At 34.3% G+C, this 15,306-nt stretch overlaps 1 protein-coding gene across 7 annotated transcripts in view; it reads right to left on the bottom strand.

Moving 5' to 3' along the window:
* EPS8 (epidermal growth factor receptor pathway substrate 8) overlaps window positions 1–15,306 on the bottom strand; it is a 176,484-nt gene that overhangs the window by 45,340 nt on the left and 115,838 nt on the right. For 5 of the 7 annotated variants that reach the window (XM_038576908.1, XM_038576905.1, XM_038576910.1 and 2 more), the window contains 6 exons: window positions 11,767–11,817; window positions 10,195–10,262; window positions 9,060–9,221; window positions 5,987–6,136; window positions 3,368–3,450; window positions 2,414–2,550 (listed from right to left, as the gene is read on the bottom strand). In XM_038576908.1, the coding sequence (XP_038432836.1) occupies window positions 2,414–2,550; window positions 3,368–3,450; window positions 5,987–6,136; window positions 9,060–9,221; window positions 10,195–10,262; window positions 11,767–11,817 (651 nt within the window). The remainder of the gene's footprint in view (window positions 1–2,413; window positions 2,551–3,367; window positions 3,451–5,986; window positions 6,137–9,059; window positions 9,222–10,194; window positions 10,263–11,766; window positions 11,818–15,306) is intronic. The other 2 variants (XM_038576909.1, XM_038576911.1) reach the window with 1 other exon arrangement.

A 15,306-nucleotide genomic window follows, 5' to 3' on the forward strand; every position in this document is an offset into this window, starting at 1 on the left:
AGGACTTTAAGATAATTAGAATTTCTGTTCATGAGGGATGCCTGGGTGGCTCAGCAGTTGAGTGTCTGCCTTCAGCTCAGGTTGTAATCCCAAGATCTGGGATTGAGTCCCACATTGGGTTCCTTGCAGGGAGCCTGCTTCTCTCTCTGCCTATGTCTCTGCCTCTCACTCTCTCTGCGTCTCACATGAATAAATAAATAAAATCTTAACAAAAAAATAATTTATGTTCATGAAATCTTGCCAGTTAAAAGCTGTTTTATATGGGATTAGCGGCTTTCTTGAGTCTAGCGTACTACAGAAAGCAGCACATTGAACTTGAAATATAGCTAATTGCAACTCTAGATAAGCCCCAAAATATCACTTAGTGGGTAAGATAAAGAGGACATCCAGTATCTTTCAGACGTTTTTACAATCTGTGGCACCACTACAAATCATACTGCCACTATCCTACAGAGATCACTTTTGGAAGTCAAGGGTAAGGCTATGTCAAGGATTCAAAGGAGATGTTTAGCCTGAGTTAATCAGGGTCTTTGGAGGAAACAAAGTGATACTCCTTTTGGGAGGGATTTCCAAAAACTGGCCTGAATCCAGACAGAACCTCACATGGTAAGCGTTACATTCTATTTGGCCTAACAGAAAATTAGAAGTTCTGAAAACCCCTTTTTACTCTAATTTAAATAGATGAGATTGCACAGCATATTTCAGACAAAATCTAATGAGAGCCCAGAAACATCCCAGAAACAAAATTTTCTCTTTGTTGTAAATTATGTTAGGTTTTACAGATGTTTTCACAAGTTTATTCAGAATATTTATAAACTTAAGATGTCTTAGCCTTCCTCAAATTCAAGGAAGATTATTTTGCTCTCTCCCACATCTCTTCCACCAAACCCAGGAGCAACAACAAAAATACCATAAGAACACAAAAAGTAGAAAACACTATAAACTCCTCTTATTTTTTAAATACAAAATTTTACAAAAAAAAAATGGACCTTAAAAATTTATATAAATTCTAAAAACAGAAAGTGTTTTAAAGCTAAAATAAATAATTCTGCTACCTCATTTTTGATAAACGGATGTTTCAAAAATTTCTTTCATCTGTTTGGTAGCTGGGCTTATGCGTAAATCTCTAAAAATAACTTCAAAGATACAAAAAAAAAACCTAAATAAAATGAAAAGCAATTCAGAAATAAAATGAACTCAATTTGGCAAAAATGAGATGAATCACCCATTATGTGTATTACACAGCATTATGTGTAATATATAGGGGCTGTTATAGGCATTATTTTCTTTCAAATTCACAGCAACCCGTGAATTATTATCCCCATTTTATAAGTGAGGTTGAAACACAAAGAGATACTGTCCAAGGTCACACAGCAGATCCTAGTCCTACTCCAGAGTCCAACTTTTGATTCATCAGACTCAAAATAAAGCCGTATCAATCACTTATGGTAGCCAAGTTCTATTGCTTAACTACATTGTTAGATATCTTCATGAATAATGCTTTATTAGATGAAAGATAAGTGATTTGGGATGTCTGGGTGGCTCAGTGGTTGAGTGGTGATCCAGGATCGAGTCCCACATCAGGTTCCCTGCAAGGAGCCTGCTTCTCCCTCTGCCTGTGTCTCTGCCTCTCTCTGTGTGTCTCTCATGAATAAATAAATAAAATCTTAAAAAAAAGGGTAAGTGACTTAAGAAGTCCACTAAACAATGAGGCAAAAGAGTGAGGCTCCAATCTTCATCATATTCAAACTTGTTGGATCACAATTTTTCACCCTTATAATGAAGAGATTGGACCAAACAGATTTTAAGGCATTTTCAAGTCATAAAAATTTAAGATTTGGTTAAAAAAAAATCTGACATATAAAAAGTTATGCAAAGTTTTATATTATGATTATTTGTCTTTAAAAAAGAATGTCAAGGTAAAATGATGATGCCCACAAAGGGCCCCTTTGACAAGTATACTGAAATGGAGAATGCCTTTATTCTTGTCCTAAAACCGCCCTGACAACCTTCTCATGGAAGCACAACAATTCTCCCAAATAGGACAGTGGAAAGATCATTAATAATGGAAAGAATTTTGAAGTATAGTCTTTACCAAAAAAATCTCATATTTTCTTTGGTCTCTATTATTCTATTACCATCTTTTTGTTACAGCTGAGTCAAACGTCCCACCTATGATTGCATTAAAAAATACCATAATCCTAACACCATATTTATTTAAATGACTGGTCTGAACTCTCATATACAATAGTCTTATAGTGTCCAAGGCTTAAATTTTCTTTAAGATTTCTTTTTAATTAAAAAAGCTAACCTCAAGCTTCAGCTCAGAAGTCAGCATCAGAATTTAAGAGCAAGAATCACATCATAACCCAAAGTAAATGTTCATTAAGTAGCAATTCCTAGAAACACTCACAGTCCCCTTGGTCGGCTGCCCATGCAGACCAGGCTGCCACCCGACTTCTAACATCCACCTGGGTAACAGTACCAGGGGGCACGGGGGCAGGAGCTCTTGGTGGAGGTGGTATACCAGGGTCTGCTTTGGAAATCATCCTAAAAAAGATGAAAAAAATGTAATTTTTACCATATAGGTTTCCATCAATTCTCTCAGTTTATGGCATTAGTTATGCAACATTAAGAACTATGTCAAGGGGGAGAATAACAAGATTTTCTAACCTCTTCATATTATGTATACTTACAAATGTATATGAAATATAAAAACAAAAATTTTAATTCAACTGAACACGAGGTTTAATTTTTTTCTGGGTCCCCTGTGACTTGGAAAGGCTTATGAACTAACTATATTCCTCATATATATTTGTATTCCCCTAGGCTACTTTCCCTTAAAATGCCACTCATCTGACAACACTCATGGTAGAAACCTTCTCAGAGAAAGACTAGAAACACGGAGGGAAGAGGTGCACATCTATACTGACAAACTCAGATAGACAAATGAATTCAAATCATAGGTTGTAATCTGTAAAACAGACCTTCACTGAAGATACTTTTTCTAAATCTTTAGAGCAAGAACAAGAAAGAAGAAAGAAAGAAAGAAAGAAAGAAAGAAAGAAAGAAAGAAAGAAGAAAGAAAATTAAAGAAAGAAAGAAAGACAAGAAGAAGAAAGAAAGAAAGAAATCGAAAGAAAGATAAGAAGAAAAGAAAAGGAAGGAAGGAAGGAAGGAATGAAGGAAGGATAGGACGGAAGGAAGGAAACGGAAGGAAGGAAGGAAGGAAGGAAGGAAGAGAAGGAAGAGAAGGAAGAGAAGGAAGAGAAGGAAGGAAGGAAGGAAGGAAGGAGAAAGACAGACTCAAACAAAAAAATTTAAAAACAAAACAATTCTACCCCTTAATTTCTTTTAATGTTTTTACCTCAGGGCTTCCGGCCGCCTCTTCTGTTTCCCTCCTTTACTGTCACTGATTGCACTCTCAATGTCTTCACTAATGAGGTTTGCCTGCAATGAAAGATAAGTTTCCTGGGAGGTCATAGATTTTTCTTGTCTTGGTATGTAGGTTCAAACAACAGCTACAAAAGTGATTATGTTCTGTGTCTGAATCAATAAGTGTCTTGACGCAAAAAAAAAAAAAAAAAGCATTTTCTTTTTTTAAAATGTGCTTTCAAAACATGACTCTTGTAGTGTTTTGATGAATCTTACAATGACAAAAATTTAAAAACTGAAGAAATTATTAAAGATTATTTAATCCAGGTTCTGTTTGTTTAGACAAAAGCTATCCTTGCATGAAGGCACAGAAAAAAGGGATTTGCACATGCTGGAAGTCTAAGTATATGCGGAAAACGTAACAGGGTGAAAATCTCTGTCTTAAAAAGAAATGAAGGAATTAGAAATGCACACATGTAGAGCAAAGCTACTTGCCCTTTCTCTTCTCAGGCTCCAGTGGGCCTCCATTCACCTACTGGAACAAACCATTACATCCCAGCAGATACCCCCAGTTTGGGACAAAAACACTATAATCAAGGGAGGAACCCTAACACTAGGTTGTACCCTTTTCCAGCAAGAATATTTGATTTGGTTTCTTGGGAAACAATGTAAAGTCATTATCTTCTTAAGTTTATTTTGTTTGCTATGAAGTTTATTTATGGCCAGTGATAATTGTTGCATATTAGATTCTTGCTGGGATGTACTCACATTTTCTGTTTTTTTGTTCCTGGTTGTTCTCTGTCATTATGTATGTTTTCCTCAAATATGTATTCTGTATATTCTTTTATCATAAGCATAGACAATCATAAAATTTTAGAGCTGAAAGGAAATTTAGAGACTATCTAATCTGTTCTCGTTTTATAATTAATGAAACTGGAGAGTATTCATAGAATGGCTTGGCCAAGGTCACATTTCTAATTAAATGTGAGGGTTAACGCATCCTCATTCAGTGTTACTTTCATATGACTATCTTAATTTTAGGAAGACATAAACATTGTGTCAAAGATTCTCTGTTATGTGGGATATTAAATAAAACTGAAGATGCTTAGAAACCCTGAACTTCCTATGAGGGGGGGCTATCATATTTCTAAGAAAAATTTTACTACATAGGTGGGCTGGAGAGCTGTGTAAAATCCCATAAAAAAGAAAACTTTAAAACGCAAAAGTGATGTTGCAACATGACCCATATAACAGAAACTACATCATATTTCATTATGTTTACAGTTTCAATGTGCCAAGGTGGGGGGGGGGTCTCATGTGGAATATGGCACTAATGAGTAAAAACATAGAGGTGCATAGTATTATTTGAGGTTTTAGACAAAACAGTAATTCAGTAAATCTATTTCAAAACCATCAATATCACCATCCCCTAATCAGATAGAACAAGCCTTTTTATTCTCAACACTGAAATCCAGAAACTTTACTCAGCACAATAACACTTAGTTTCAGGGTAAGTTTGAGAGTACTGAGGCAAACACCAGATTTAAAATGTCTTTTAGCTAATTTAGTCCTCTGTCTTAAAAGTATCTTAATTAAATTTCAGTATATTTTTCAGAGAAAAATATTCACTTTAATACTTACTTAATACTTACCAAATCTAACCTTGCAAAATTCTTAATATCCTTTATGACTTTCAAAAGGTACTACATAAAATTTTGATGAACATCACATATGTAAACTATCTAAATGTTCTTTTCAAGTAAGATTTTTAGAAAGTCATCTACACATAAAGAAAAACTATGAAATACACTGTTGACAATCTTAATTTATCTATCATATCTTAATGTCAAAGAAATACAGAAAAGATCACATGACACTTATCTCTCAGCATTTCTTTATAAGATAAAATTACCTGTATATTTTATAATATACAATCACAGTAATAAGTCACTGCTTTGGCAAAGCACCAATCACTCAACCCAAAATGACTTCACTTTTAAAGAAATCAGTTCAAGACATAAAAATATTCAAGGCTGACATAATTTCTAATGTCCAACAAAGCATCACAAGTTATAAGCATTTGAAAACTACAGGGTACCCTGAATACCAATCTTCAGGATATAGCATGTTTTTACTAGTAACTATGCATAACTACTTTCATATTATCACCTGGGGATTATATATCTTGAGCAATTATTCAAGTCACATAATTAAATGGTGAGCTTTATATCATGGAAAATGTCTAAAGTGTTTCAATGCAATAATCCATGTCATGTGATTACTGCAGAATAAAACAGGAGGGTGTGATTATTGTCCACAAAGCATGATTTTTGAAGAATCAATTTTTAATTATAATCCAAGTAACTCAATGAAGAATTTAATATATTATCTATGCCATTTTTTTTCTTAACAAATAGGATGCCCCCTCCCTTTTTTTTAAATACCACTCTAGCTCCTCTATTTACTGGAACCCATCAGGAAAATACTAAGGTATTTGTTTTCCTTAAAAAATCCTAAGATACTAAAAATCCACTGGTCATATGATTGAAGTGTATAATCCAATGGCTGTCAGAACATTTACTTAAAGGGAAAAAAATTCACATTCTTTTACCTTAATCTCATCACACTGGAAAAGATGAAGATCTGGCTTGTTCTGAGTTGGCTCTTTGCACACCAGGGCAAGAACTGAGTCATAGTTACAGGAATGCATCACAGCTTGGCAGTGCTGGATTGTGCTTAAAGGAAAATTCTCTAGTTCATTCTATAAACAAAGTAAAAATATAACTTGCCTTAATTTTTATTGCATATATAAAACCAATTGAACAAAGAGCTCCAGAGCATTGCACAAATAATTTTTAAAGTGTGTAGATCAAACAATCCAATCATGAAATGGGCAAAAGACATGAACAGAAATCTCACAGAGGAAGACATAGACATGGCCAACACACACATGAGAAAATGCTCTGCATCACTTGCCATCAGGGAAATACAAATCAAAACCACAATGAGATACCACCTCACACCAGTGAGAATGGGGAAAATTAACAAGGCAGGAAACCACAAATGTTGGAGAGGATGTGGAGAAAGGGGAACCCTCTTGCACTGTTGGTGGGAATGTGAACTGGTGTGGCCACTCTGGAAAACTGTGTGGAGGTTCCTCAAAGAGTTAAAAATAGATCTGCCCTATGACCCAGCAATTGCACTGCTGGGCATTTACCCCAAAGATACAGATGCAACGAAACGCCGGGACACCTGCACCCCGATGTTTCTAGCAGCAATGTCCACAATAGCCAAACTGTGGAAGGAGCCTCGGTGTCCATCGAAAGATGAATGGATAAAGAAGATGTGGTCTATGTATACAATGGAATATTCCTCAGCCATTAGAAATGACAAATACCCACCATTTGCTTCGACATGGATGGAACTGGAGGGTATTATGCTGAGTGAAATAAGTCAATCGGAGAAGGACAAACATTTTATGGTCTCATTCATTTGGGGAATATAAATAATAGTGAAAGGGAATAGAGGGGAAGGGAGAAGAAATGGGTAGGAAATATCAGAAAGGGAGACAGAACATGAGAGACTCCTAACTCTGGGAAACGAACTAGGGGGTGGTGGAAGGGGGTGGGGGTGACTGGGTGGCGGGCACTGAGGGGGGCACTTGACGGGATGATCACTGGGTGTTATTCTGTATGTTGGCAAATTGAACACCAATAAAAAATAAATTTATTATTAAAAAAATAAAGTGTGCAGATCACACTGACAGTGAATACTAATAAATCCCACAGATGGTGGAGGATGAGTAGATACAAGGTGGCAGCAGAGAAGGCAGGGCTAGATGGTGAGTGGGAGAAAGAGACAAAAAGAAATATTTAGCAGAGGAATGTAGTTATGTTCTTAACAAACAGAATACTGAACTTAGCATTACTGACTTCCTCAGGTTATAGAGATGATGCTTTTAAGAGAAAGTGAAGTAAAGTGAGGCCTCTTTCCAAAATTATTTACCATCTTACATAGTATTTTTTCCCTCTGGCCATATAGTGTCAGAATTTTTTTTTTACTTGAACACTGAATCGTCATACTCTTAAATTTCTATCTTCAATGATCAAAAATATTAGGCCAAAAATAATACATCATTTGCACATTTTTTTATTTCAATGAATCTCTCAGATGAAAAAAAATATATATATACATATATTCATACTAGCCAAAGATATCAACAGGTAAACCAGAAGGATATCACTATAAAATACATTCTTCAAAGTGATTAAGATGTTTGGTAGTATAGAAGCAAATACTCTCTTGGGTCCTGGGTGGCTCAGTCAGTTAAGTAAGTGTTTGCCTTTGGCTCAGGTCATGATACCAGGGTCCTAGGATTGAGCCCCACATAAGGTTCCCTGCTTAGGGGAGTCTGCTTGTCCCTCTCTCTCTGCCTCTCCCCCTACTTGTGCGCTCTCTCTCTCCAATAATAAATAAAATCTTTTAAAAAATAAAATAAAAGCAAATACTCTCTAACCTATAAATAGCCATCCAAATAAAATACTGACAGATTCTTAAACAAGTGAACTTTCTGTTCACAATTAGAATTCTGTATTTAATGAGATATATTTAAAATGATGCTTATTGATATACTAATGCCTTTATACAAATAGTGAGTAGGGCATAATGTAATTAATGGAAGAAATGGTGATTTTTTTAAGAAAATATAATATCCCAAATAAAAATAAATTAAGTAACAAAGGTAAAAAGCAGCAACTTTTATTACAGACAGCCCATACATACATACATACATATGTCACACCATAAATTTACTGATTTATTCTGAAACTTTTGATTCCCTGAGATGCAGCAAAGGCTAAACAAAAAGTGCTCGTTCCATGAAAATAAAATGCAATTTCTCAGAGTACCGGAGAAATAACAAATGTTCTTTCTCTGCAAAGTAAATTAAATAATATCTCTTCTCTATAATTACTTAAAACTGTGAGGATCAGAGAAGCACTCAGTTGCTGTTCTCTCACAGTGTACGATAGATATGATAAAAGAGAGGACAGATCTTACTTGGAGTCCTATCAGAATACTCTAAAATGATTACGATAGTTGGTTTCTTTATCTTAGCAACTCAAATACTTATTGGATAATGGGGCTCAGTAAAGTCCTATACTGAGAGCTCCAGCATCTTACCTACCAGTGGTTGTGCAAAATAAAGCTCCCTGGTAAAAAAATAAAAATAAAAATAAAAAAATAAAATAAAAATAAAAATAAAGCTCCCTGGTATAGGGCTGGTGAAAGTTAATACACACACACACACACATACACGCACATGCACACACCCTTTCACCCCAGGTTACTCATTTACTGGGATATGGTTTGCCTAGTATATAATTAATATATGTCATAAAGAGTAAGGCCCCCTGGGGTGCTATGAATTTCTTTTTTTTTACTTCCTCTATCTCATAATTTGTGGTTAAAAAAAACCAAAAACACATATCCCTTTATCTCTAGTTTTAGAACTGATTTTGCAGACATCATGTGTATACAGTATTATATCTCTTCTTTAAAATCACTGACAAAATATGTTATTTTGTCAAACTTTCATCCCCTTTTAAACAATGTGACCTGCTTGTAAACAGAAATATCTGTGGAACTTTCTTGGAAGTAAAATAGTCTAAATTTTACAAACTTACCTTTGATTCTAAATCAATCAGGCTCACAGCTCTGTCATCCACTTGAAGTATCATATCCTGCGTCCACACTTTGCCCTTAGCATCGAGTAATTTCAACTTCCTTATTCCATCATCAACAGTTATCATAGCATCTTTCCGATCCAGAACAAAGGTAGTCAAGTGCTTATGATTGACAAAAATGAAAAATATTCATAACACAAACATTCTCTTAGCGCACGTTTTCCAACAGAAAGCAACGGTGACCTAACTGAAGCCAGCGAGTAAAGCAGTGAGGAACCAACACAGAGCATCCTACAACTTCATGGCTCTCTTACTGAGATCATAAAGTCAAGCAGGTTTTTGTTGAATTGAGGAAATGGTGCCTTGAGTCATAAAATACCCAAAGCTGTTTAATACTGAGCCATGTTGAGCTACGTAAACAGAACATAAATTCTGAACAGCTTAAATAACATCTCTTAAAACCGATCCCTCCCATCTCATTCCATGTTGGTTACTTAAGTGCTAAGCCACAGCAGCTACTCTTCACTGTGGCTTGAAACTGAGGCACTGATAAATGAGAGCAGTAGTCTGCTACTACTGTAGTAACTGTCAAACTTTGCACTGTCCCGAAACAAAACTTTCCATTGAATGAAGCATGCTTGCTATGGGTAGAAAACTGATAATAAGAGCAACTTAAAAATTACTAACTACTTCAGTGTTTTCTATTATAAGCGAAAGTCATCTAAATAGATTCCAATCAAAAGCAAATGTATGTTAAAAAAGAACAGAGGAAAAACTAAACAAGAAAACTGTTGTTTAAATAGGACTAGTCATGACTTTAGGCAAAACTAAACCACTCAATGAAACTATCAAAGGTGTAATTTCAATAAGATTCTATATTATGAAATAGAAGCCTTTGTCTTGTTTTTAACAATGACAAATGAATGCTTAATTTTAATTTATTCTCTATGAACAGACCCCAGACTAACAAGATACCTTATTTTAAATTTCAGCTTCACAAAAATCTGAAAGAAAAGGCCAACACAATTCACAGTACATCATAGGAAAAAAATAAAACATAATCCTGATTTTACTAGCAAATTTTTATGTCTCTTAAGGTTCACTCTAAATTTTAGCAAACATTAAAACATCTTACTTCAACACGGTATTGGGATATATCAGACACACTGCTGACACTGTCTCGAGCATAATTCTTCCTTTGTTCTGAAAGAGAAGTTGAAAAAGCCATTATTTACCCACTAACAGGCTAAAGTTCATGTATCAGTGCCTTGTGGCCATCTCTAAAACTAGTCTATCTCACATATAAATACAGTAGCTGACAAGTCACCATTGTGCGGTGTATCTGAAAACACTCATTATTCACATTAAATGAAAAAAACAACAGAAAGTTCAAATGATATGCAAGAACAATTTGACCCAATACAAATTTTCAGAATCCCAAAGGTAAAATCTAGATTATTAATGTTGTAAGAAAAAGAGTTATTCAATCTGAGAGTTTTATTAATCCTTTTAAAGATCGTAACAATACATAAATGCCATAAGGGATATTATTATCCCTAAGGGTTTTATTTATCAGATTATCTACTGTTTCATACAAAGATAAAAACTGGCTTGTAACTCTCATCTCTTAATATACTGAGGAAAAAACAGAACTGCAAATACTGTCATAGGTACTGTATTATATGAGTTAGACCACATTATCAAAATAATGGCCACCACAAGGAACATCTTTCACAACATCTGAACTATGGAGAGTGTCATAGGAGATTCAAAATATGATTTAATCATACTGATTGCCATTAAACTTTAACAGTTTTCACACAACTAAGTACAGAACAAACAAAGGTGATACTCAGAATTGTAGGTATCAGTTGTTAGAGCATTAGGTAGAAAGTTACTGCACCACACTATATAAAAAGCAAAAATGAACCTTTATTTTCTTTTGTAAAATGCTGCAAAACCAAAATAAAATATAAAATACGTGGACCCAATATTTTGTGTCTGTTGCTTTCTAATCAAGTAACTTGCTTATTTGTAAATTCAGAGATAACTTATTCTTTCTAAAGCAGAATGCTATGATGAAAAAGAATTCTAAGAACTAGAAGATTATTGATTCTAGCTTTGGCTCTGTCACTAAATAGGACGCTAAATTTGGGCAAGATGCTTAGCTATGGACCTCAGCACTCTTATTATAAAATAAAAGGGTTAAACAAGATCAAACCTCAAGACTCCTACAGTACTAATATTCAGACACACACAGACACAAACACACATGCGTACATGCATACACACAACACATGCACTTCGCAGCTTTCCTGATATCTGTTTTTCAAATATCTGTTTTGCCTGATATCTGTTTTTCAAATATAAACATGTTTCTTTCAGTTAATACAGAAACTTTAAAAATTTTCCTACAACTTCAGAAGTTGAAAAGCTCTGCTGAACATGATAGCAAAGCACATACAAAAATATAAAGTACATATACAGATTTAGAATGTTTAAAGAATTTAAAACTCAGATAAATTGTTTCCCAATACATACGAAAGTAATTATCTTCTCTTATATTAACCTTAAAACTTAGATGAAAAATACCCATACTCCTTATATTACATCAGTTTGATATTATTCCAGTATATTCTATTTTTGCTTTTGCAGCATTAAGTTACTTAAGAGAAATAGACACACTACAAAATTCAGTATCTTCTACCTTTCTTTTTTTGTTTGGATGATGACCTGAAGAAGTATGATCCATCTGTTCCTACCAAAATAATGTGATCAAAAAGATAGATCTGGTTTCACCTTAAATTTTCTATTCCAATGTAACAAAATGTAACTTTCACTTACATGACTGTAATCTACATATTAAAAAATAAACAACTATGATATTTTTATTATTAGCTGAGAATTAACGTGAGATAGTTAAAAAAAAAGGTAATTATTCTCAGGAGAACCACTGAAATGTGAAATACATAAGGAACACATCTGACAAAAGCATTTTAGAAAAAAATCACTATTTCAGAATTACTGGTATCACTTCCTAGCACAACCCTCTATGGCAGACTCAGAACATGAAGGTGGTTCTGTTTCCTATGGTCTGACGGAGACAGCAAAAGAAATGGCAGTGGTTGCCATGGTATCTAGTTGTGATATGGCAACCCCAGGACATTCAAATGCTTCACAGTCTTTCAGATAAGTGATTGGCAAACACAACTGAAGCTCAACTGTATGTCTTGTAATTAAAGATTCTATTATGAAGTAGTAAGAATTTGTTCTCCCAAATTTTCTAATATAGTTCCTTAATCTTATAGAAATGTATTTTATAAGTATTATAGAAAAACACTGCCTATTTGATAGTATTTATAAAAAGCCATGACATTAACTGATCACTCAGAATACCTAGAAGATAGGTGCTATTTCTAATATACCAAATGAAGAATCCACTTTAGAAATTCTTAAACTGCTTTCTCTCCAATGCTACACAATAAATACAATGCATGTGTAACAAGAAATTACCTTTTAAAGATCCTGACAATAAATAAATGCCATAAAATGGATTTATAAATAAACTAGTAGTTCTAGTGATTTAAGTCAATGAATAAATAAAGTTAATATTAACATTTTAATAGGACATTTTAAAAGAAGGTTCCTAAGAGGCAATTATGGTACATTTCTTTTTTATGAGAATCATATGTACTCTCAAGTACAGTTGTAAATAGTAATTATGCTCCTTAAGCTGAAAATCTCACCAAAAGCCTTAAAAAAGTATGAGAAATATAAATGAAGTCTTAATGATACTCAAGATGAAGCCTCTAATGACGTTCCCCACTTTAACAATGGTTTTCAACCTTGGCCACACGCTAGAATGGACTTTGAGAAACAGTGCCTAGGTCTCACCTGCTAGAGATTCTAGAGTAATTGGCTTAGGATGTAGTTTTAGCATTGAGATTTATAAATGGCAATTCTATTGTGCAGCCAAGATTGAAAACCACTGGCCCAAAATCTGTATAAATGCCAACTCATCTATTACCCGCTACCTCTTTAAGTTGAAAAAAAAATTTTTTCAGATTAAGAGTGTAAATCATGGTCTAATAGTGTATTAAGTAATAACAATCTGACAGCAGTTCTTTGGGTTTCTTGTATTATAGGCGGCTCAACTCTCAATACAAAATCCTCAGTTTCTATCTCCTTATCTCTCTCAATCTGAATTGATTAGAGCCAGGAATAAACTTTATTTGGTTGCAGTACCACTGGTTGTGGTTTTACTGTTTTTCCTACTAGTTTTTATACTACAGACCAGAATATACAAACCCATTTCTTTAAATGAAATTAGGTGAATTCAGTAACCAATGATGAAAATTCTTTACACATTATTTTAGCATTATTGAATTGATATGCTGCTGCAAAACATGAGAATCAACTTCCAGATTGGGAACATTAAATTCAGGTCTACGACTTTGGGTAACTATGATACATCAATGTAGGTTCATCAATTATAACACATGTATTACTCTGGTGGGGGCTGCTGATGGTGGAGGGCTATACGTATGCAAGGTGGTATATGGGAAATCTCCATAGCTTCCCTTCAAATTTACTATGAACCTAAAACTGTAAGTCTTAATTTTTTTAATGTAGATTTTGGGGTGCCTGGGTGGCTCAGTTGGTTAAGTACCTGACTTTTGATTTCAGCTCAGGTCTTGATATTGGAGTGGTAAGATCAACCCCCAAATTGGGCTGTGCATTCAGTATGGAGTCTGCTTGAATTTCTCTCTCTCCCTCTACTCCTCCCCTCCCCCTGTCTCTTTCAAAAATAGATAAATACATCTTTTGAAAAAGGGACACCTGGGTGGCTCAGTGGTTGAGCATCTGCCTTTGGCTCAGGATATGATCATGGGGTCCTGGGATTGAGTCCCACATCAGGCTCCCTATAGGAGGGCCTGCTCCTCCCTCTGCTTATGTCTCTACCTCTCTCTGTGTCTCTCATGAATAAAAATATAAAATCTTAAAAAAAATGTTGCTGTCATTTGCCTCACTTAGTACAATAGCAATTATAACAATACACAAGTCTCAGTATTTAAACATAATTCCCCAACAACAACAACAACAACAACAACAAAAAACATAATTCCCTTTTGTCTATATTGCTGTTTATGCATACGTGGCAAGATGGCAAGACTTGTAAAAACTAATATTCAGGGGTGCCTGGGTAGCTGTCAGTTAAGTGTCCTTTTAAAATTTTTAAAAATTTTTTATGTTTTTTTAAGGATTTTATTTATTAGTTTTACTGGCCTGTTCGACACATTCTTGATAACTTATCCCATGAGGAGAAAAGAAACTTTAAAATTTTCAGGTAAAGTGGGAAAACTGCCAAACTATCTTTTTCAGTCACAAAGAACTAACACATTCTATGAAGTTGAATTGTGACTCTAACATTGCCTAACTTGCTGATAATAATTATGGCCATTTACTTCTTAAGAGTTAAAAAAAAATGTTCTTGAAAAAGAAGGATTAAATGTTTTCCCCAAGTAAAAGACACCTTGTAAATGATGAGGATAAAGAAACGAGAAATGGGTTTTAATTCCTGAATGCCACTTTAATGTGTAAGAGATTGCCTGGGCTTCAATTATGACAGTTACACAAAGAAATGAACTCCCAACCAAGATCAGAAAATAGAAAAGGACAGGAAGAGAAAATAGGTACAAAAGGAAAATATGTGGGGTATATATCTATTAAGAAAAATTCTACATTCAGGAATATTACTATGAGAATAAATCAAGCACTGTGTAAAATGTACAGAAAAGTTTACAGTAAAGTCAATTATTCAGAAAATAATTGTACGGTTTACAGATTACTTATACTCAATTATTATACTCAATTCTTACCTCCTTGAAAAGAAAAAAAAATAGAAGGAACACAAAGATATTTTTCTCCTTGCTGACTTCATAAAAAAGTTCGAACTTAAGGGTGAGCCTGGAGACAGTGCCTATCATATTTATCCAGTACAACAAAACAAATCTAAAAAGTTACTATAAATGTCGGTAATGACAACAAAATATTGCCAAATGGTCATTCTGTGAAACTTGAGTTTTTCTGGATAAGGGATGACTTTAAACAGCTGATTATTTAAATGGGTATATTACAAATTCGGCAATATCTAATTAAAAAAGAAGCTATTTTTCTAGGAAGTTCAGCTATTCAGAACACAGCAAAGCCCACACTTAAATAAGTTCTCTGAGGAACAGACAGATGT

The sequence above is a fragment of the Canis lupus genome, chromosome 27 (genome assembly GCF_011100685.1).
Source record: "Canis lupus familiaris isolate Mischka breed German Shepherd chromosome 27, alternate assembly UU_Cfam_GSD_1.0, whole genome shotgun sequence".
Lineage (NCBI taxonomy): Eukaryota > Metazoa > Chordata > Mammalia > Carnivora > Canidae > Canis > Canis lupus.